Genomic DNA, 21,351 nt, shown 5'->3' on the forward strand with positions numbered 1-21,351 from the left:
CTTTTTGCCCTACATAGAAAACACTATATATGGTAGAAAGCAAACACTGCACATTACAAAGCATCCCCACAGTAAAACTTGGTGGTGGCACAATCATGCTCCTGGAATCGTTTTATTCAGCAGGGACAGCGAAGCTGCTCAGAGTTGATGGCCAGACCTCAATCCAATTGAGAGCATGCATGTGACAATGTGTGAAAATTGATGCTATGTACCCAATGTGACTGAATTTAAGCTATTCTGCAAAGAACAATGGCTACACATTTTAGTGTCTAGATGTGCAAGGCTGGAAGAGACATACAAAGACTTGCAGCTTTAATCACAACAAAAGGTGGTTCTACAAAGTATTGACTAAAGGGAGTTGAGTACAAATCTCCATTTTTCAGAGTTTTATATGTAAAAAAAATAAAAACTCATTTTTTTCAGTTGTGCCCTATTTCTATTACATAAAATCCCTTTGAAATAGTATAAGGTTTAAGGTTGTAGCATAAAAAAATGTGTAAAAGCTCAAAGGGTGTGACTACTTTTACGAGGCCCTATCGTGTAGCCTTTCCCATATTTCTGAACAAAACAACAATAGGAATCAAGCATCATTCAGAAGTTGTTTATTTTTGATGGCTGCTGTATTATTTGTGACATACTGTGTATGTGTCACCAGCCTCTGGCATCTTAGGTATCTTTAGGGCGAATGGATAATGATCTCCATTCAATGCACAGCAGAACAGATACCAACATGGAGACGATGCTGGTGACAAGTAGCACAACCTGAATGATGTGACGGCCTGAAAGGCCAACTAAAGGTCACAAGTGATGAGATTACCAAGAGTTCTGTTCAGTTCTAGCATCACCCTTTTTCTTCCAGTATTGTTGCTCCTAAAGGTCACTATTTGTATCTCTGAGGATGCTGATAAGCAGAGGTGAGCTGAGGTCTAACTATAAAGTTCTGAAGCATTTATAAAGAGATTGGACCATCCAGAAAAAGTCACAGCCCACAGGGACATTTGTTCTGTCAACATGTTGAAAGCAACACTGTTGACATTAGGCTTGTTTATAGCATTTATACACCTTACACAGTGTACTGATGGTCATTCTTCCTTCTATGGGGTAAAACTGTGTGGAAGAGAGTTCATACGGGCTGTCATCTTTACATGCGGTGGTTCTCGCTGGAGAAGAAGCATAGAAGACTCAGGTAAGGTCATTCTAATTCAGATGTCATTTACTGTCCCTCAAATTTATTTACAATTGTTGTAGAAATAGCTGTCAATAACCAATAAAAATAACACAATGTGGCTGCATGGTGCCGCAGTTGATAGCACTGTTGCCTTGCAGCAAGAAGGTCCTGGGTTTGACTCCTGGCCGGGGCTCTTTCTGCTGGGAGTTTGCATGTACTCCTTGTGCATGCGTGGGTTCTCACTGGGTACTCCGGCTTTCTCCCACAGTCCAAAAACATGACTGTTAGATAAATTGGTCTCTCTAAATAGCCCTTAGGTGTGAATGGGTGCGTGCATGGTTGTTTGTCCAGTATGTCTCTGTGTTGCCCTGCGATGGATTGGCAACCTGTCCAGGGTGTACCCTGCCTCTCACCTGTCTGCTGGAGATAGGCACCAGCTTCCCCGTGAACCTCTATGGAATAAGCGGTATAGAAGGTGAATGAATAAATGAATGAATGAATGAATGAATGACAAAATGATGATAAATGTAGGTACATTAATAGGGGTAAAATAGACACAGAAAACCAAACCTAAAATAAAACAACAAGAAAAGTACAAATTAAGAATCACCTGTAATAGCACGTCGAATAAAGCAGCATGTATTTCCATAGGTCTCTTTCTCCAGAGGAGGTATCTCTTTCCTGAAGGAAGAAGAATAAATCCTGAGAAGGTACCAATCAACTGGCAAGAGATCGAAATGGTCCAATTGTTCTTTGATTGTCTCTGATTGGCTATGGTCAAATAATGACAAATCTGGGGACCGGGGGTCCTATTCATTAAATGTATCAAAACGAACTATTTTCTTTCTAAACCCTCATCAAACAACAGCATGCAATTTGATACCTTTTTCAGTTTTGTAAAAAAAAAATGGTTAGGGAGATATGACTTGATGCAATAAATTGGTGGTAAAGTTGTATTTCTTTATTTTCAGTAGAATTAAAAACTATTACCTCTATCAAATTTGCAGCTCAGGCCTTAAATAACCCTGGAAATCTGTACCGGCCAGGAAAGGGGAGGCTCTGGGCTGGAAACCTTTGCCATAGCTTACTGTAAACCTTTTCTGTCATTGATATTCATCTGAAAATGCTGCTGTACACCAGCTTTTTACTTGGCAACAGTCACAATATTGGACAGATATTTTTGTTTTGCTCAGAAAGGTTGGAATAAAAGGAGATTATACAAAACATCATAAGTGACTACATAACATTTGTTTAGAATACAACCACTGAACCACTGTTCAACATTAAAAGTATTCAGTTTCCACAGAAAAAAAAAACTTTTTGCAGGTTGCAGGAATGTTGTTGTGGTTATCCTGGGTCAGTCATTGTACTGAGGTATCTAAACCAATCAGCGATTTCTACAGCTATTAAATAGATTGCTGTGAGAAAAAAATGTTGGCCATGTTCTTGATTTTCTGGACATTAAAAGTACATTACAGTGAAGGTTTGGTAAGAGCAGTTTACATCTGACTTGCCATAGATAACTCTCTTGGCGTCTTCATTTAGTATAAAACCCAGCTTAATTCATCCCAGAGGCAGAAGGTAACAGCTAGTCTGAGAGGAGCCTAGAACAACCTGTACTTGTACCATCTTCAAACAACTACGATCTCAAAAATGGCGTGGTTTATGTCAACACCAGTTTATGAATCTTTAAATCATTGTCTTGCTGGCAGAGGGCAGTTATCTATATAGAAGTCAATGACTATTATACTTGTAATGGAGGTACGGGGAAGTGCGCCACCAATGATCTTTCGGTCTGAAACACATAATGTGAACGGAAACTAAATTAAAGTGGCATAAAAAGCTAGAGTTCAATTAAACCAGTACAATATGTTTGCTTTTTACTCTGCTTTACTGTAATATTAGTTTCTCTGACTGCTGAAATGCTTCTGTTTCTAAGAATATATATACCATAAGAAGATTACGTGTTGCCCGGTGGCACAGTTGGTAGCACTGTTGCTTTGCTACAAGAAGGTCCCGGGTTCAAATTCCAGCCTGGGGTCTTTCTACATGGAGCTTGCATGTTATGTCCATGTATGTGTAGGTTTTCTCCGGGTACTCCACAGGTATGAGTGTGCGTTGTTTGTTCTGTGTGTCTCTCTGTTGCCCTTTAATGGACTGACGACCTGTCCAGGGTCTATCCTGCCCCTTGCCCAATGATCTCTGGAGATAGGCACCAGCCTCCCTGGGAGGATAGATAAGAAGATCATGGTGATGCACCAGCTCCTACCTTCTTTCTAAATAGCCATCCAGTGCAAACATCTCAACAATTTAAAGGTTCATATAATAGCATAATGGCATAATCAACGACGATGTTTTTAAGTTGTAAGATGGCATAAGTCAGCTGTGGTCTTGGATTCTCCTGGGGTAGCCGTTACCTTCAGCCTACAGAACACCCTAATCTGGATTTAGACTAAATGAAGACACAAAAAGAGTTACTGCAGGTAAGATATGAACTGCTTGTAAAATTTATATAGAGCTGAATTAGGCTTAAGGAAGTGGATTCCACATCATTCTACAAAGTCTGTCACAACTGGCTGATGTCTTACTTCTCCATCCTGTAGCTGGCTGGCTATAACTGTGCTATCAGCAAATTTCAAGAAATCTGCCAGTGTGGCAACTTTAGCTGTAATTAATATATAACATGTATAGAAGCAGACAAGGAACACTCCCTTATAGAGAACAACATTTTATGTTTTCTCTGAAGTCAAACCAGGATATTGATAAATGTTCTCCTTTCAATCAGCTCTTATTGGTGAAGAGATCCTTGATCCTTGGAGGACAAATTCAATCCCTCAACTTACTGATCAGGATCCTGCTAATTCTCAAGGGATGAATGCTGGTGGTTTCAGGCGCTCAGCTCGCTCACAACTCTCAGAGGAGGTGCTGGAGGCTCTACGTGGTGCAGACAGGGAAGAACGGGAAGTTGTGGTTGGACTGTCCAACGCCTGCTGCAAGTGGGGCTGCAGCAAGAGTGAGATCAGCTCTTTTTGCTGAAAATTGTTTACCTCCTCACTGACTGATATACAGAATATTTAAAACTCTATGTTAAAATTAAAAATGTTACATATTTTGAACACAAAATGTGTTATTGTGACTGTAATAGACTGCAAATGTCCTTAATAAAGCTTTGAGATAGATTTTGAGTCTGTTCCTTTAAAAATAACTGATGTGACATTTCATGCATTTAATGACATTTCCACTTATGCAAAACCTTGTTTCACAAACAGTGTTGTCAATGATTTCAAAGTAAAGGAAGACTGATGACTGTACGAAGTAAACATACACTAAATGAGCTATAGAAAAGACACAGTACTAAATTGTGACTCAATTATTATGAAATATCATCTTGTCATGTAACTCACAACTCAAGTGGTTTATGATATTGGAGTTCTGTTGCCTGTTTAATGTGGTTATGGGGTTTCACTACTAATTTAAACAGGAGGACCTCAACAAAGAAAAAGAGGCCATATAAAGATACACGAAAACCCACAATAAAAGTGGGGTGGGGGTGTCAAAGGAAAAAGAGATTGAATAAGAAAAAAGGAATAACCTAAACAGCATCATTAAAAGTTACACCAAATATGCATTAAAATGTGGCAAACATTTAGTAAAGAAGATAAAAATAAATACCTACAGGTGATCAGAGGCCCCTCCTTGAACCGCCACATTAACGTGGTGGAGGGGTTTGAGTGCTCAAATGATCCTAGAGGCTATGTTGTCTGGGGCCTAAATGCCCCTGGTAGGGTCTCCCATGGCAAACAGGGTGATGGGTCAGACAAAGAGTGGTTCAAGAATCCCTCATGAGGACCAAAATATCGAGGCACGTGACATCGCCCGGTACGGCGGAGCCGGGGTCCCACCCTGGAGCCAGGCCTGGGGTCGGGACTCGTCGGAGAGCGCCTGGTGGCCGGGTTGCTCCTCCCGGGACCCGGCCGGGCCAAGCCCGAACGAGAGACGCGAGGCCATCCCCCAGTGGGCCCACCACCTGCAGGGGGATCCATGATGGACCGGTGCAAAGAGGATTGGGTGGCGGACAAAGGTGGAGACCTCAGCGGCCCGATCCCCGGATGCTTAGGCTGGCTCTAGGGACGTAGAATGTCACCTCGCTGGGGGGGAAGGAGCCTGAGCTTGTGCGGGAGGTCGAGAGATATCGACTAGAAATAGTCGGGCTCGCCTCCACGCACAGCGTGGGCTCTGGAACCCATCTCCTTGAGAGGGGTTGGACTCTCTTCTACTCTGGAGTGGCCCACGGGGAGAGGCGGCGGGCTGGTGTGGGTTTGCTTGTTGCCCCTCAGCTCAGCCGTCTCGTGTTGGGGTTTACACCAGTGGATGAGAGGGTCGTATCCCTGCGCCTTCGGGTTGGGGAGAGGTCTCTGACTATCATTTCAGCCTACGGGCCAAGTGGTAGTGCAGAGTACCCGGCCTTCTTGGCGTCCCTGTTGGGGGTGCTGGATAGTGCCCCTCCTGGGGACTCCATTATTCTGCTGTGGGACTTCAACGCCCACGTGGGGAACGACAGTGACACCTGGAGAGGCGTGATCGGGAGGAATGGCCTCCCCGATCTGAATCCGAGTGGTGTTTTGTTATTGGACTTCTGTGCTAGTCACGGATTGTCCATAACGAACACCATGTTCAAACATAAGGGTGTCCATCAGTGCACTTGGCACCAGGACACCCTAGGCAGGAGATCGATGATCGACTTTGTTGTCGTATCATCAGACCTTCGGCCGCATGTTTTGGACACTCGGGTGAAGAGAGGAGCTGAGCTGTCCACTGATCACCACCTGGTGGTGAGTTGGATCTGCTGGAGGAGGAGAAAGCCGGACAGACTTGGCAGGCCCGAGCGCATAGTGAGGGTCTGCTGGGAACGCCTGGCGGAGCCCTCTGCCAGGGATGTATTCAACTCCCACCTCCGGGAGAGCTTCGACCAGATCCCGGGGGATGTTGGAGACATAGAGACCGAGTGGACCATGTTCTCCACATCTATTGTCGATGCTGCTGCCCGTAGCTGCGGCCGTAAGGTCTGTGGTGCCTGTCGCGGCGGCAATCCCAGAACCCGGTGGTGGACACCGGCAGTAAGGGATGCTGTCAAGCTGAAGAAGGAGTCCTATCGGCTGTGGTTGGCTTGTGGGACTCCTAAGGCGGCTGACAGGTACCGTGAGGCCAGGCGTGCTGCAGCCCGGGCTGTGGCAGAGGCAAAAACTCTGGCCTGGGAGGAGTTCGGTGAGGCCATGGAGAAGGACTACCGGTTGGCCTCAAAGCGATTCTGGCAAACCGTCCGGCACCTCAGGAGGGGGAAGCAGTGCTTTGCCAACACTGTTTATAGTGGGGGTGGGAGGCTGCTGACCTCGACTGAGGACATTATCAGGCGGTGGAAGGAGTACTTTGAGGATCTCCTCAATCCTGCCATCACGCATTCCGTGGTGGAAACAGAGGCTGGGGACTCGGGGTTGGACTCTTTCATTACCCAGGCTGAAGTCACCGAGGTGGTTAAAAAGCTCCTCGGTGGCAAGGCTTCGGGGTTGGATGAGATCCGCCCTGAGTACCTCAAGTCTCTGGATGTTGTAGGGCTGTCAGGGTGCCTCTGGACTGGCAGACTGGGGTGGCGGTCCCCCTACAGGGGGATTACACTCCTCAGCCTCCCTGGTAAGGCCTACGCCAGGGTATTGGAGAGGAGACTCCGACCGATAGTCGAACCTCGGCTTCAGGAGGAGCAGTGTGGTTTTCGTCCGTGGAACACTGGACCAGCTCTATACCCTCTACAGAGTGCTCGAGGGTTCATGGGAGTTTGCCCAACCGGTTCACATGTGTTTTGTGGACCTGGAGAAGGCATTCGACTGTGTCCCTCGTGATGCCCTGTGGGGAGTGCTCCAGGAGTATGGAATCGGGGGCCCTTTATTAGGGGCCATCCGGTCCCTGTAAGAGCGGAGCAGGAGTTTGGTCCATATTGCCGGCACTAAGTCGGACCTGTTCCCGGTGCATGTTGGACTCTGGCAGGGCTGCCCTTTGTCACCGGTCCTGTTCATAACTTTTATGGACAGGATTTCCAGACACAGCCAAGGGCCGGAGGGGGTCTGGTTTGGGGACCAGTGGATTTCGTCTCTTCTTTTTGCGGATGACGTGGTCCTGCTGGCCCCCTCTAGCCAAGACCTACAGCATGCGCTGTGGCGGTTCGCAGCCGAGTGTGAAGCGGCTGGGATGAGGATCAGCTCCTCCAAGTCCGAGGCCATGGTACTCGACCGGAAAAGGGTGGCTTGTCCTCTTCAGGTTGGAGGGGAGTTCCTGCCTCAAGTGGAGGAGTTTAAGTATCTCGAGGTCTTGTTCACGAGTGAGGGAAGAATGGAGCGGGAGATCGACAGACGGATCGGTGCGGCTGCCACCGTAATGGGGGCACTGTGCCGGTCCGTTGTGGTGAAGAGAGAGCTGAGCCGAAAAGCAAAGCTCTCAATTTACCGGTCGGTCTACGTTCCTACCCTCACCTATGGCCATGAACTTTGGGTCATGATTGAAAGAACGAGATCGCGGATACAAGCGGCTGAAATGAGCTTCCTCCGTAGGGTGGCCGGGCACTCCCTTAGAGATAGGGTGAGGAGCTCGGCCATCCGGGAGGGGCTCGGAGTAGAGCCGCTGCTCCTCCACATCGAGAGGAGCCAGTTGAGGTGGCTCTGGCATCTATACCGGATGCCTCCTGGACGCCTTCCTCGGGAGGTGTTCCAGGCACATCCCACCGGGAGGCGGCCCAGGGGCTGGAGGGACTATGTCTCTCGGCTGGCCTGGGAACGCCTTGGGCTCCCCCTGGAGGAGCTGGAGGAGGTGTCTGGAGAGAGGGACGTCTGGGTGTTTCTACTGAGTCTGCTGCCCCCGCGACCCGGTCCCGGATAAGCGGAAGACGACGAGTACGACGAGTACGAGGTGATCAGAAGGGAGTTGTGTGATTATTATTATTTACTCTTCATAAGAGTACCATTTTAACGGAAATATTTTCTAACTGTTAAAGTATCTATTTTCTGATTTTTCACACCTGTTGCATGTGCCTGTTAAAATACAAATCAATTAGGATAGAACTGACTACAGTAATAAGAAACTGGCGCCATCTGGTGGTCACAAATTGAACTCAAAACGGGTCAAATACAATGTTCACGAAATCAAAGGCGCTGTATATTTTACTATCGAAAAGATGCATTTAAATAAAAAAAAACAGATCACCAACTTTACAATAACAAACATGTAGTTGCTTTAAAACTTACCTTCCTGCGTCATCACCTGGCTCAGCTCTGTGTTCACTACGGAAGCCGAGCAAGAACCAAACAGGGTCACCCGGCTTGATCGCAAGGCATGCAATCTCTGTCATACACAAGCTAGCGTAGCAAATTCATATACCTTCAGAGACTACAGCCTTTGTATACAGCCAGCTGTGACATTTTGTTTAATGTTATTTTTTACAGCGTGACTTCACGCTTTTCTGTATTAATATAGATACAGCACACCAGAGAAAGCAGGTACAATCTTTCGCGCTACTTTCATAGTGATGCTAGCTAAAAATGCTACTTGTTCTAGCTTCGGGTTAATGTCCGGTTGTTTTCTTATGCATATCAAAGACTCTCTGTCACTGGCGTTGATTACACGTTCGGCTTTATAGTAGCGTGACCTGGTCTGTGTAATCCACGCTTTATAGCCAGTGAATACGCATTTAACCCAGTGTTGACGCTAAGCTAGCTTGCTAGCTAGCTGTCAGACATTTGCGCCGTCTGGGCCTCATGGAGAAAATACCCCTCAGCTCGTAGTTTATAACTTATTCGAAAGTACCGATGCTTATTCATCATAGCTTATCACTTACTTGTGTTATTTTGGGATCCGTTACTAAGAAAATAGGAAATGATTCTCATCAGTCATGTCACCGAACCGGTTTATTCACGAATCTGAATAGTCTCTACAGCATTCTTTATTTTGTTAGGATTTCATAGGCCAAATTCTGATCGAGTCAGATTATATAACGGATACTCCACTGTCGTTTCTGTGCTTGTTTGTTTTGTACGTTCAGGTGTGACTCAGAGCACTTGGGTGCATGCCTCTGAAACGGCTCATGAATGTGTTGTCTTTACAGGATGGAGTGGCAGCCAGACGAACAAGGTCTGCAGCAAGTGCTTCAGCTGCTCAAAGATTCCCAGTCCCCAGACACAGCCACTCAGAGAGCTGTGCAAGAAGTATCCTTACATCTCAGTCTTTGTAACTAAAGAACTCCCCGTTTTCTCATGTGTGCTGAGGCCATTGTATATTAATTTACGGTGCTTAAATGCTAATTAGGGATGCATGGTGGAATGGTGCCTCACAGCAAGGTCAGTCAGTCAGTCATTTTCTACCGCTTATTCCATCGTGGGTCGCGGGGGAGCTGGTGCCTATCTCCAGCAGTCTATGGGCGGGAGGCAGGGTTACACCCTGGACAGGTCGCCAGGCCATCACAGGGCAACACATAAACAACCAAGCACACACTCATTCATACACCTATCTGCGAGTACTTGAGCTTCTTCCAAAAGCCCAGGTTTCCTATGCAGTCTGGAAAAGCATGCAATTTCATTTGTCTATTTGCCATGTCTGGATTAATGTGGAAAGAAAATGGAATATGGAAAAATATGTTTATCAGTCCATCCATTTGTTTGTTCATCCATCATTCGATCCGTCCAGCCATTTATTCTTACAGTTTGTGGTTTTTGCAGGTTTCATAGTTAAAGCCTGAACCCTGTATAAATATGTATATTTTTAAAAATGCAAGTTTTTATATTTGTATTTTAAAAATGGCCAAAAGAACTGAGACTTCCTCAAGTTGGAGTCTGGAAAAGTCTAGAATTTGGACATGAAAATGTGTTGCAATCCAGCAAAGTGTAAAAACAGGCATATTAGGTAAACTACCCTTAGGTGTGAGTGGGTGTGTGTACATGGGAATTTGTCCTTTCTCTCTGTATTAGACCTGTGATGGACCCCAGCTTTTGCCCAACTAAATAAGAGTTAGCAGATATAGAAGATGCCAAACAGAAGTCTAAGTTAGATGAAGGTGTGCTGATGTTTGTGCCAAGCAGGGATGGTTGAACTCCTTAACAGATGCCCCAGAAACTGGAGCAGCTTAACCAGTTTCCTGACTTCAACAACTATCTCATCTTTGTCCTCACAAGCCTCAAGTCTGAGGGTATGATTGAGTTTGAAAAACAAATGCCCACATTAGATTGTGAATATAACAGATTTTTTTTGCCACGGTAATATTTTATTGTGTATCTACCATCCTGCTTTCCACATGTTAAACTGCTGTTTCATGCTCTCTCTCTCTCTGAAGACGAACCCACTCGCTCTCTCAGTGGTCTGATCTTGAAGAACAATGTGAAAGCTCACTACCAGAACTTCCCCCCTACCGTGGCTGACTTCATCAAACGAGAATGCCTCAACAACATTGGAGACCCTTCGCCGCTTATCAGAGCTACAATCGGTGAGGGTGTGCCTGAAAGAGGGAATAGTGGGAGGGGGAGAAGAAAAACAAAAAGATTTACCTTGTAGTGATTGTGAGTCAGTCTGCCACGTAGGAGGCTGACCGTTTGCACAAAAAGTTGGTGTGTGGGTGCTTAAAACAGTGTTTTGCAGGTGTTTGAAACGGTAGAAGGTAATGTTCTGTTAAAATAGGTATTCCATACTTTAACTGCATGTATAATTAATGTTTTGTCTTTGTTGTGAAGGGATTTTGATCACAACCATAGCCTCTAAAGGAGAGCTGCAGACGTGGCCGGAGCTTTTACCACAGCTTTGTAATCTGCTCAATTCAGAGGATTACAACACCTGCGAGGTACAGCCTCCACACCATGAATTTCCTACAGCTAAAGAGTAATTTATAATTGTTCATTTGATTTTTATCTCTCTATTTTGTCAGGGCTCTTTCGGGGCCCTGCAGAAGATCTGTGAGGATTCATCCGAGCTGTTGGACAGTGACGCTCTAAACAGACCTCTCAATATCATGATCCCTAAATTTCTCCAGTTCTTTAAACACTGCAGCCCCAAGATCAGGTTCGCAAGTCCGTTGTTTTTCTGTCACAACCCCTCTCTTTTAATCAGTCTTAGAAATGAACATCTAATTTAAATAAGCTCTTGCTGTGGTTTTTCCTCAGGTCCCATGCCATTGCTTGTGTGAACCAGTTCATCATTGGACGAGCTCAGGCTCTGATGGATAACATCGATACTTTTATTGAGGTGAGGAATAAAAACATTTCATCTTGCTGGTTTCACGAAGGTCTCACACATTTCAGCCATTGAAGTAGGGAGCATTTCTGTTCTCTCTCTAATGCAGGAGCAGGTATTTCTGATGTTGGAGTGCCAGTGTCCTCCACGTTTAATTTTTTTTCCTGTGTGGAGACCACCTCTGGTCTAATGTAATGAATTTCTTTTTTGTAGAAAGTATCTTAGAAAAGGAAAAGTGGTAAAAAGGCTACGATAACGGCATGTAATTGCTGTCTCTCGTTGCATCACTGAAAATGTACAAATACAGTACAGACTTCAAGGTTGTGGAACTAAGATCCCTTTACATAAAACAAAAACTTCCATTAAAAGTCAAATATTAGCATACTAACTTTTTTCTTCCACTTAAGAATTTAATGTGCACCATATCAGAAGATTGGCATTTTTTTCTGCAAGATCCATACAAAGGAAAGTCCAGCTTTGTCCAACTTCATGTTTTAGAGGAAATAGTTCTGATTTCATGCTGGTATGTGTTAGATTGAATCATTCATTCCTCAGTTATTATAAAGGAGCCTTGAGGTGACGTCACAATGTGTGCAAGAGAGAGATGTCTGGTAAACCTTCTGAAGTTATTTAGGATTTCACTATTATTTTCAAACAAAGTCAAAGTTACTAGAGAGCTGTCACTTTAAACTGTTTAGCATCTTATAATAGCATTTAGTATGGTTAACCCTACTAGTTAAACATCAGTCTTTGTTTGTTTTCCCTGTAACCTTGGCTTATGCACAGTATGACTGAAATCAGTAGAAATGAATGCGCACGTGTAACAGCTGCCGACAGGTTTAAAACCCACACAAGATAAATATATCAACAATAACAATGGTGGATTGCAGAGTGCCTATGCTGTGTTCCATTTGTACTCGGAAGTCAGAATTTCCGACCTCCGCGTAGGAAATTTCAACTGCAACGCCCCCGAAAGTCGGAATTAGAAGTCAGGAAAAGTCGGGGCAACACAACCATACCCAACTTCCGCATTCAAGATGGCTGCTACTTGCATCAATAATAGCAACACTCTCTTACTTTGACTGTTTTTAGCAGTTCTTTGTTATTAGCGTAACATTTAGTCCGTCGTACTTAATGGAACGCAGCATTACTTGTGCTGCTGAGTCTTTTGAGTCTAATGGCGGTTCTCCAACCAAATGCTCATTTCCTGCCAGGTTTTGTAAGCAGGAAGTGTTTGCGCATCATGTTGTTGAGTTTCAGAGAACGTACTGCTTATCAGTGACATGGCGGGGGAATTATGCCATTTTCACCTCTCTACTTTTGCTGTGTGAACTGAGATTGTAATTAAAACGTCGTGTAGATGCGTTAACCGATATGGGGCGGATCCCGTTTTTAATGGATCGTTGTCGTGTAAACAGGGCCTCAGACTCTTCAAAAGGATAAACAGAACAACCATGCTGGGAGAATGTCAGATTCCTAATATCTGCTGTGGTCCAATTCCCTGTTCTAGCAGCCTGATTAAACCGCTAAAGATGGCTTCCTTTCTTGAAGCTTCTTACACATTTTCTGATTCCTCCGACTTGATTTGAAACTCCTCAGTGTTGGGAAAGCCTCGTCAGCCGTTTGACCGTAATTCTCTTTGAAGAAGCAAAACACAAGACAGAATTATTCAAATGATCCTTTAAGGTAAATTGTTCAAAACAAACTCGAAGTGCTGTTTGCCTCTGAAATACTCATCATAAATCAACGTTATAACACTGGTGCTGCAAGCGTTTCAATCTTTTATAAATAAAACCAATTTTATACTTTCTGCGGAACGTTTAGGGAAACTAGAGGACTTTCGTTTATTAATATATGTGCACTGAATGTTTTTATTTTTATTTGGCACATCAGAACGTGGGACGTTTTGTCCAACTCATCTTGCTTGGCTTGGAGTTTCTGACCAAACTCACGTGATTCTCATTCGTAAATCAGAACTTGGTCTTTTTCCACAGCTTATCTTGGCCTCTAGATCCTACTCCTTGGTTTTAAACTGGACCTTTGGTTCTTCAACAGGGTCCAGTTTGGATGCCAAACAAATCATTGGCATTTTAACAATGTGTATTTATTGTAGGATAATCCATCCCCAGGTTTTTCAAGGCTAATGTGTTCTAGATTTTGAGAAGGAGCAAATCTAAGTTGGTCCAGAGGCAAAACAAGCTGTGAAACAGCCTTTTGTCACCCTGCTGAATAAAAAGACAACTTCAGGATTGTGCTGTTTTTATGGCTTTTTTTAATTAAGCCCAACTAGGTAAATATTTTATACTCCGATATCCAAAATGTTATTTAAAAACGTCATAAACAACATCATTTTCTGTCTGGAAAAATGGAAAATTGGCTGGAACTCTGGATATTGCATAAAACGGTTACGTGCTGCGAGTAAATATTTTAGTTGGGAAAACCTTGACAGATGTGGCAGAATGCAGCAAATTAAGTTGCATATTATCCCTAGAGAAACCTTTACCTCCTTCGCTTGTTTTTCTGCTGCTCCTTCTCTTTAACGTTCTTTTCCTCTCCTCTTGCAGAGTCTGTTTGCCCTGGCTGGTGACGAAGACAGTGAAGTGAGGAAGAACGTTTGCAGGGCTCTGGTCATGCTGCTGGAAGTTCGCATCGACCGCCTCATCCCACACATGCACAGCATCATCCAGGTGGGGCAACCGTTGGATCTTACATCATCACCACTATCGTAGCTACTGTTCCCCCTCCTCTTCCTCACGATCCGCTGTTATGATTTTTGTCTGCAGTACATGCTGCAGCGGACACAGGACCCGGATGAGAACGTGGCTCTGGAAGCCTGTGAGTTCTGGCTCACTCTGGCTGAGCAGCCCATCTGTAAAGAGGCCCTGTCTGGCCACTTGGTTCAGTAAGTGAATACATGCTGACAAGATGGACTGAGATGATGAAAAGATGATCTCACCTGACTTATCTTAATCTTTTCCTTTAAGACTGATTCCTATCTTGGTGAATGGGATGAAATACTCTGAGATAGACATCATTCTTCTAAAAGTAAGCAGCTCCTCGTTAAATCAAACGCTCCTCACACAAACCCTCTCTCTCTTTCTTGCTTTACCTTCACCTATAAGAGTCTATTTTACTTCAAACTTCATCTCTGTTGTCCTCCAGGGTGATGTTGAAGAGGACGAGACCATCCCAGACAGCGAGCAAGACATCAAGCCTCGCTTTCACAAGTCCCGCACCGTCACGCTGCAGCACGAGGGAGGGGAGGGCGAGGAGGGGGAGGACATAGATGAGGACGACGATGACGACGACGACACGTTGTCCGACTGGAATCTTCGTAAGCTATTGAAATGCAGTTAGATCTGGTCGTAGTGGGAACCACGCGGGGTTCCTCTGCAGACTAGAAAAGACCACTGCAGTCTGCAGTTCATTGTGAACTGACACATTTAGAAAGGAGTCTGATTTCAGAACTAGCACTATATTAACATTAGATAGTTTTACTTCAGTCGTATTCTCTTAGATATGATGAGTGTCTTTGTTTGTAGTAGTTGATCCAAGTGATCTTACGATGAGATGTTTACTTTGAGCCTCCCTCTTCCTCTCCCAGGAAAGTGCTCGGCCGCGGCTCTAGACGTTCTTGCCAACGTCTTCCGTGAGGAGCTGCTTCCCCATCTCCTGCCTCTCCTTAAAGGACTGCTGTTCCACCCCGACTGGGTCATCAAGGAGTCCGGCATCTTGGTGCTGGGGGCCATTGCTGAGGGTTAGACAAAAACACAAAAATTAAATTAAAACATTATTTTTATGATTAAAACTGGAAAAATGATGTTGAAAATTTTTCTCCTCCTTTCAGGCTGCATGCAGGGAATGGTGCCGTACCTGCCTGAGCTCATTCCTCATCTCATCCAGTGCTTATGTGACAAGAAGGCTCTGGTCCGCTCTATTGCCTGCTGGACCCTCAGTCGCTACGCCCACTGGGTGGTCAGCCAGCCCCCTGATGCTCACCTCAAGCCCCTCATGACCGAGCTTCTCAAACGCATCCTGGATGGAAACAAGAGGGTGCAGGAGGCGGCATGCAGGTGCATTTCTTAGCTTTTCTCTGTGCTCCTTCTCACTTGCTGCAAAGATATCCTCACCTGTGTCCTGTTGCCCACAGTGCTTTTGCCACCCTTGAGGAGGAGGCATGTACAGAGCTGGTGCCTTATCTGAGCTTCATCCTGGACACGCTGGTTTTTGCTTTCGGGAAATATCAGCACAAGAATTTGTTGATTCTCTATGACGCCATAGGAACGTTGGCTGATTCTGTGGGACACCACCTCAACCAGCCTGTGAGCCCAGCAGTCCCATACACACTTGCACACATTCACACAGCCTGGGACTAAACGTAATGTTCTGGGTTTCTAGGAGTACATCCAAAAGCTGATGCCCCCTCTGATAGCGAAATGGAATGAGTTGAAGGATGAAGACAAAGACCTCTTTCCTCTGCTCGAGTGTCTGTCGTCTGTTGCCACGGCTCTGCAGAGCGGCTTCCTACCGTACTGCGAGCCTGTGTATCAGCGCTGCGTAACCCTCGTCCAGAAGACGCTGGCTCAGGCAATGGTGAGCCACATCAGAGTATATTTCCTTCACACACACATTTTCTACAGTTGTATGAAATGACGATGACTGTGCCTGTGTTTCTCAGATGTACAGTCAGCAGCCAGACCAGTATGAAGCACCAGACAAGGACTTCATGATTGTGGCCCTGGACCTATTGAGCGGCCTGGCTGAGGGGCTTGGGGGCCACGTGGACACGTTGGTAGCCCGCAGTAACATCATGACCCTGCTTTTCCAGTGCATGCAGGTGAGTGGAGCTCAGTTATGTCTGCTGTATTTCATCACCACCTTCACATCCTGTTGTCAAGTCTGTGGGCACAGCTGGAGGTCTCTAAAATGCACCGCCTCCAGATTACCTACAAGCATATGAAGGAATTATTAAAAAAGACTAAAATAAAGTAGTGCTGCTTCTGAAGTAGAAGATCTTTTGGGGTATCTTTCTGGGCTCTCTACCAGTTTTACACATCTAGAGTCCAAAATCTGAGCCCGTTAGCTCAAGCTCGCTCAAATTGAAGAGAGGCGTGTGGCGTAGCCGTGGAGCGAGAGACCCATGTGGTTCAGTCCTCGATGCGGCGGTCCCAGGTTCGAGACCCGAGCCTGGAGACCTGTGCTGCATGTCTTCCTCCTCTCTCCATCCTGCCTTCTGTCTGCTTACTTTCCAAAAATGATGAAAAGATGGGGGCCACTAGTGCCACAAAAAAGTCAAATTCTCTGTAAAAAAGAATTTACAGAGAAATTCAACATAATTTAGGACTTGCCACAGATTCTTTCACCTTCCCATCAACTCCGACCAGCTTCTCTTTCCCTGCTTAGGAAAATCATCTCCACAGCATAATGGTGCTACCACCATGTTTCACCATGAGGATGTGTTCAGGGTCATGTGCAGTGTTGGTTTCCTGACACACATAGCGCCTTGTATTGCATGTCAGCAATGGTTTTCTTCTTGCCGCTCTTATATAAAGGCCAGATTTAGACTTGTTGTGAGACAGATTCTCCCAGCTGAGCTGTGGAGCTACCATGAGCCTCTTGGCTGCTTCTATGATTAATGCTCTCCATGCACAGCCTGGCAGTTTAGGTGGACATCCATGTCTTGGCAGGTTAGCAGTAGGGATGGACATTCATCATATCGTTTATCGTGAAACGTTTCATATCAAGATAAGAGTTTTACATTAAATATAACGCTAAATTCCAAATAATGATTTCTGAAAACCAAATCCTGACAGTGTCGATGTGATTGTTACATTTAATACTTAAGGAAGCCTATTAGAAAAATGAGTATGTGTTTTTTCTTTAAAGCAGTATTTGTTTGTGGGGCTTTGAATGCAGTGACATGCAGTCAGTCATACAGTTGCCTAAAAATGACTTGAAAGTAGTTGTAAACACTTTTTTATCATCACTGTAACCGTGATCACAGTAAATACCATCAGGTCCATATCGCCCATCCCTAGTTAGCAGTTGCGCCATAGTCTGTTTTTGGAAGACGGATTAAACTGTGCTTTTTGAGCCATTCCTGGAATATTGTGTTATAACCCAGCCCTACTTTAAACTGACCTGTCTGCTGTGATCTCTTGGTCTTTATGAAGCTGTTTGTTCTTCACTGTTCTCTAACAAACTATGAGGCCTTCACAGAACATCTAGGTTTATAGGTAGACTCCATCACTGGAGCTGTGTAATATATTGAATCGCTGTCATGATTGCAATATCAATGCGTGCAAAACTGCAATCGCAAAGGATTGCTTGGAAGCAATATTTGGAAGGAAAATATATTTAAAGTGCCACGCATGCAAATTCCTCATGCAAATGATACATGTGGGCTGTTGGACAGACTATCACTGTCCTTGATGAGCATGCTTGATGTATGTCTTTAGTGGTGAAGGTGCTAAAGAGTGGTGGGGACATTGTGTTGAAGAAAAAGAAATAAGATACAGAAACGATGGGTTATTGTGATAACATCGCAGTAACGTGTTTTGCCAATATTGTGCAGCCCTGATATTTTCTAGTTGGATGACTTCTAGTAAAGGTGTGAATACATTTGTGATATACGGTTCTCCTGGGTGCTTTGGTCCCCGAAGCTTGTTTACTCCAGGGTTCCTAAACAATTTGGAAACATATGCACCAGACTGTTTCATGTTTGGGTAAGTATATAAAAGGAGTTTTGGAAACAAATTGTTCCCAGAATCTTATTTCATCCGTCGGTGCATCCACTCATCTTATCCACATCTGTTTGTCCATCCGGATGATTGGATGATGTGAAAATGTGTAGGAAACCTGTTCCTCGTGTGTCAGCTCAGAGCAGTTTCAGGTAGATTTGCCATTTTATCCGTTTCTTGTGGGCAACTTATTTCATTTATATCCGTCTCTGTTTGTTTGTGTCTTTTTGTCTCAGGATACGATGCCTGAGGTGAGGCAGAGTTCATTTGCTCTGCTGGGCGACTTGACCAAGGCTTGCTTCCCTCATGTTAAACCATGCATTGGTAATTATTCTTTTCTCTTCCTCCCAGCCAATAAAACTCAACATATTAAAGACAGGTAAGAAGGAGCTACCACAGCGATGAGACTTGTTTGGATCTTCGAAGAACCTGAGCACTGAGAACAATAAAGTTAACAGAAAGAACCCAGGGATCAAGTAACAAGAGTAGAAAACTTGAAGACATATTTACAAATCTGAGTGGATATTTTAAGGGTACAAAATGAGGCAGTCCAGACAAATATCCAGCGGATTAGATTAGTCTTGGATTGTGATTCAGATGCATTTCAGCGTGTGGGGTCTCATGATGGGCAAGCTGTGCAGATGTATTGTTCTTATTTTAGGTTGTGTTGTGTTTTTTTGTTTTTGTGCTTTAGCTGAATTTATGCCGATCCTTGGAACAAATCTGAACCCAGAGTTCATCTCTGTGTGCAACAACGCTACCTGGGCCATAGGGGAGATCTGCATGCAGATGGGTCAGTGCCACCAGCTCCACATTCTAGTAATGCTCCGATTTGAAATCAAGATGTCGTGTGTCTCAGCCTGTTCTTTCTTCCTCCATCAGGAGTGGAGATGCAGCCGTACATAGCTATGGTTCTAAACCAGCTAGTTGAGATCATTAACCGACCCAACACACCCAAAACTCTGCTGGAAAACACAGGTGCATAGACATTTGTTCCATTTGCACAGCTGTGTTCTGTACTCCTCATATCCTGTAGACGGTTTACACCCTTGTTACAGCGTTGCTTAATACTATGTGTGCTCATGTTGTAGCCATCACCATCGGCAGACTGGGTTACGTTTGCCCTCAGGAGGTCGCTCCCATGCTGCCGCAGTTTATCCGACCCTGGTGGGACATTTATTTGTTTTTTACATCATAGATTTGCTCTAATACATCTCACAGGTGCTAATTACCTTCTTGCCGACACACTCCAGGTGTACGTCTCTGCGCAACATCCGAGACAACGAGGAGAAAGACTCCGCCTTCCGTGGGATTTGCATAATGATCGGCGTGAACCCCGGAGGCGTTGTGCAGGTGAGGCGTCGTGCACTGCAGCTGTGCACGTTGTTCCGCTGTGACTCTACTTCCTGTGATAATACCCTTTCTGCACCTTTTTTCTGATCTTTGTTCAGGATTTCATCTTCTTCTGTGATGCTGTGGCCTCCTGGGTGAACCCTAAGGATGATCTGAGAGACATGTTCTACAAGGTAAGGGTCTACTTTAGATAGTTCTGGGATAAACCTGGAAACACAAACCTCTGCAGATAATATCAACATAAGCTCTACATAATACATGTCTCCGCTGTACCATTTTTTTCAGAGTAATAATAATGAATCAACTGACATCAGTTAGTTTTTAAGATTTTGATTGGGTCTTAAAAATGTTTGCATTTAATATTCCCGATTAAAGGCCCTAAAATCTCTAAAATATGTCCAGATTTTTTGGACCCTGTCCTTATCCAAAATTTTCACTTCTGTTCATTTATTGACTCTTTCATGATCAACTTTTTGCACATGTATGTTGGATCTAAGAGAAATGTGGTTATCAGGTGGTCATCAGATATTTTTCTTTTGTCACCACAGTGCCTTAAATTCCAATGTTTTCAGTTTGGATTTCATGTAATAAATTAGTACCTAATTATGAAGTGATGGAAAATGATAAAAACAAACACCACGACAGAGGCAGTTATTTGCCGAACCTCCCTTCACTGCAGTTACAGCTGCAGATCTTTTGTGGTACGTCTCTACCAGCTTTGCTCATCTGGAAACTTAAATTTTACCCATGATTCTTTGCACGACAGCTCTGTCAGATTGGATGGAGAGCATCTATGCACATCAGTTTTTTAGCTTTGCCACAGATCAATTGGATTTAGTCCTGGACTTTGACTAGATCATTCTAACGCATCTAAATTATTCCACTGTTGCTCTGGCTTCAGGTTTATGGATGTTGTCCTGCTGGACTGTGGTGAACCCCTACCAGGATTGCCCCGCATTTACCTCGATCCGTCTTTCTGTCAATTCTAACCCGGTTTCCCTGGTACTGCTCAGTAAAAATATTCCCACCGCATGATGCTGCCACCACCATCATGCAAACAGATTTAAAAAACAGACCGATCAAGCTTTAAATAAGCCGAATTAGGCCCAACACTGAGGCACCCACAATTAATATAGAAACTAATCTTTAGTGGGTCTCGTGATGTTAGGTCACATGCAAAGGCTGCACCTGCAGATCAGGGTCAGAGTGAGGAGGAAGGGTAAATTAAACTTCAGTTATTTTGCACATACTGACCATGTGCTTTGGTTTGACTCCACAGATCCTGCATGGCTTCAAAGAGCAGGTTGGGGAGGAGAACTGGCAGCAGTTTTCAGAGCAGTTCCCCCCACTGCTGAAGGAGAGACTGGCAGCCTGCTACGGCGTTTAGGTTTTCCACACCCACCCAAGAGGTAAGCCTCCACATAGTGTGTTAATTTAATTAAAAACTGTGTTCTTGCTCCGTTAAACTCTTGTGTGTGCTCTGCCCTGTTTTTCAGGTGAGCCAGCAGGAGGAGGGTGAATGGGAAACTCATCCATCTGTGTATTGCACGGCCCTGATCTGGGGGGAGGGAGAGGGACGCTTTTGGCCGCTCCCCCTGATGGACGGCCCCCACGCCCTATGTGTTTGTCCATAGAGGGAGGGTAGGCGGGTGGGAGGGAGGGACAGGGGGGACACCTCTAGATTAACTAGGCAGGGACCCGACACAGAAAAAAAAAGCTAACTGGTAGGGACAGATAGAGGAGGAGGACGGAGAGCAGGCGGCCAGCTGGGAAAGAGAGCAGCACAGAAAAGTTCAGGGAAAGACAGGGAGGGGATTCACTAACAAGGCAGGG

At 44.8% G+C, this 21,351-nt stretch overlaps 2 protein-coding genes across 2 annotated transcripts; both read left to right on the forward strand.

Annotated features, from left to right (window-relative positions):
• rln3b (relaxin 3b) lies at window positions 1–4,236 on the forward strand. The gene is made up of 2 exons (XM_047366590.1): window positions 1–1,186; window positions 3,954–4,236. Exons 1-2 carry the CDS (start codon window positions 1,012–1,014, stop codon window positions 4,202–4,204), a joined length of 426 nt encoding a protein of 141 aa, XP_047222546.1. The 5' UTR covers window positions 1–1,011; the 3' UTR covers window positions 4,205–4,236.
• A 4,277-nt stretch (window positions 4,237–8,513) lies between these two features.
• On the forward strand, window positions 8,514–21,148 carry LOC124868537 (transportin-2). Its single transcript, XM_047365933.1, has 24 exons — window positions 8,514–8,709; window positions 9,315–9,414; window positions 10,316–10,391; window positions 10,536–10,685; window positions 10,930–11,036; window positions 11,121–11,254; window positions 11,356–11,437; window positions 13,990–14,112; window positions 14,209–14,327; window positions 14,410–14,470; window positions 14,588–14,759; window positions 15,030–15,182; window positions 15,273–15,498; window positions 15,576–15,747; window positions 15,824–16,018; window positions 16,104–16,262; window positions 18,402–18,489; window positions 18,860–18,958; window positions 19,048–19,143; window positions 19,257–19,332; window positions 19,419–19,518; window positions 19,617–19,691; window positions 20,798–20,927; window positions 21,015–21,148. The coding sequence occupies exons 2-23, from the start codon at window positions 9,316–9,318 to the stop codon at window positions 20,903–20,905; spliced, it is 2,670 nt and encodes an 889-aa protein (XP_047221889.1). The 5' UTR covers window positions 8,514–8,709; window position 9,315; the 3' UTR covers window positions 20,906–20,927; window positions 21,015–21,148.
• The last annotated feature ends 203 nt before the right edge of the window (window positions 21,149–21,351 follow it).

This window comes from Girardinichthys multiradiatus, chromosome 5 (genome assembly GCF_021462225.1).
Source record: "Girardinichthys multiradiatus isolate DD_20200921_A chromosome 5, DD_fGirMul_XY1, whole genome shotgun sequence".
NCBI lineage: Eukaryota > Metazoa > Chordata > Actinopteri > Cyprinodontiformes > Goodeidae > Girardinichthys > Girardinichthys multiradiatus.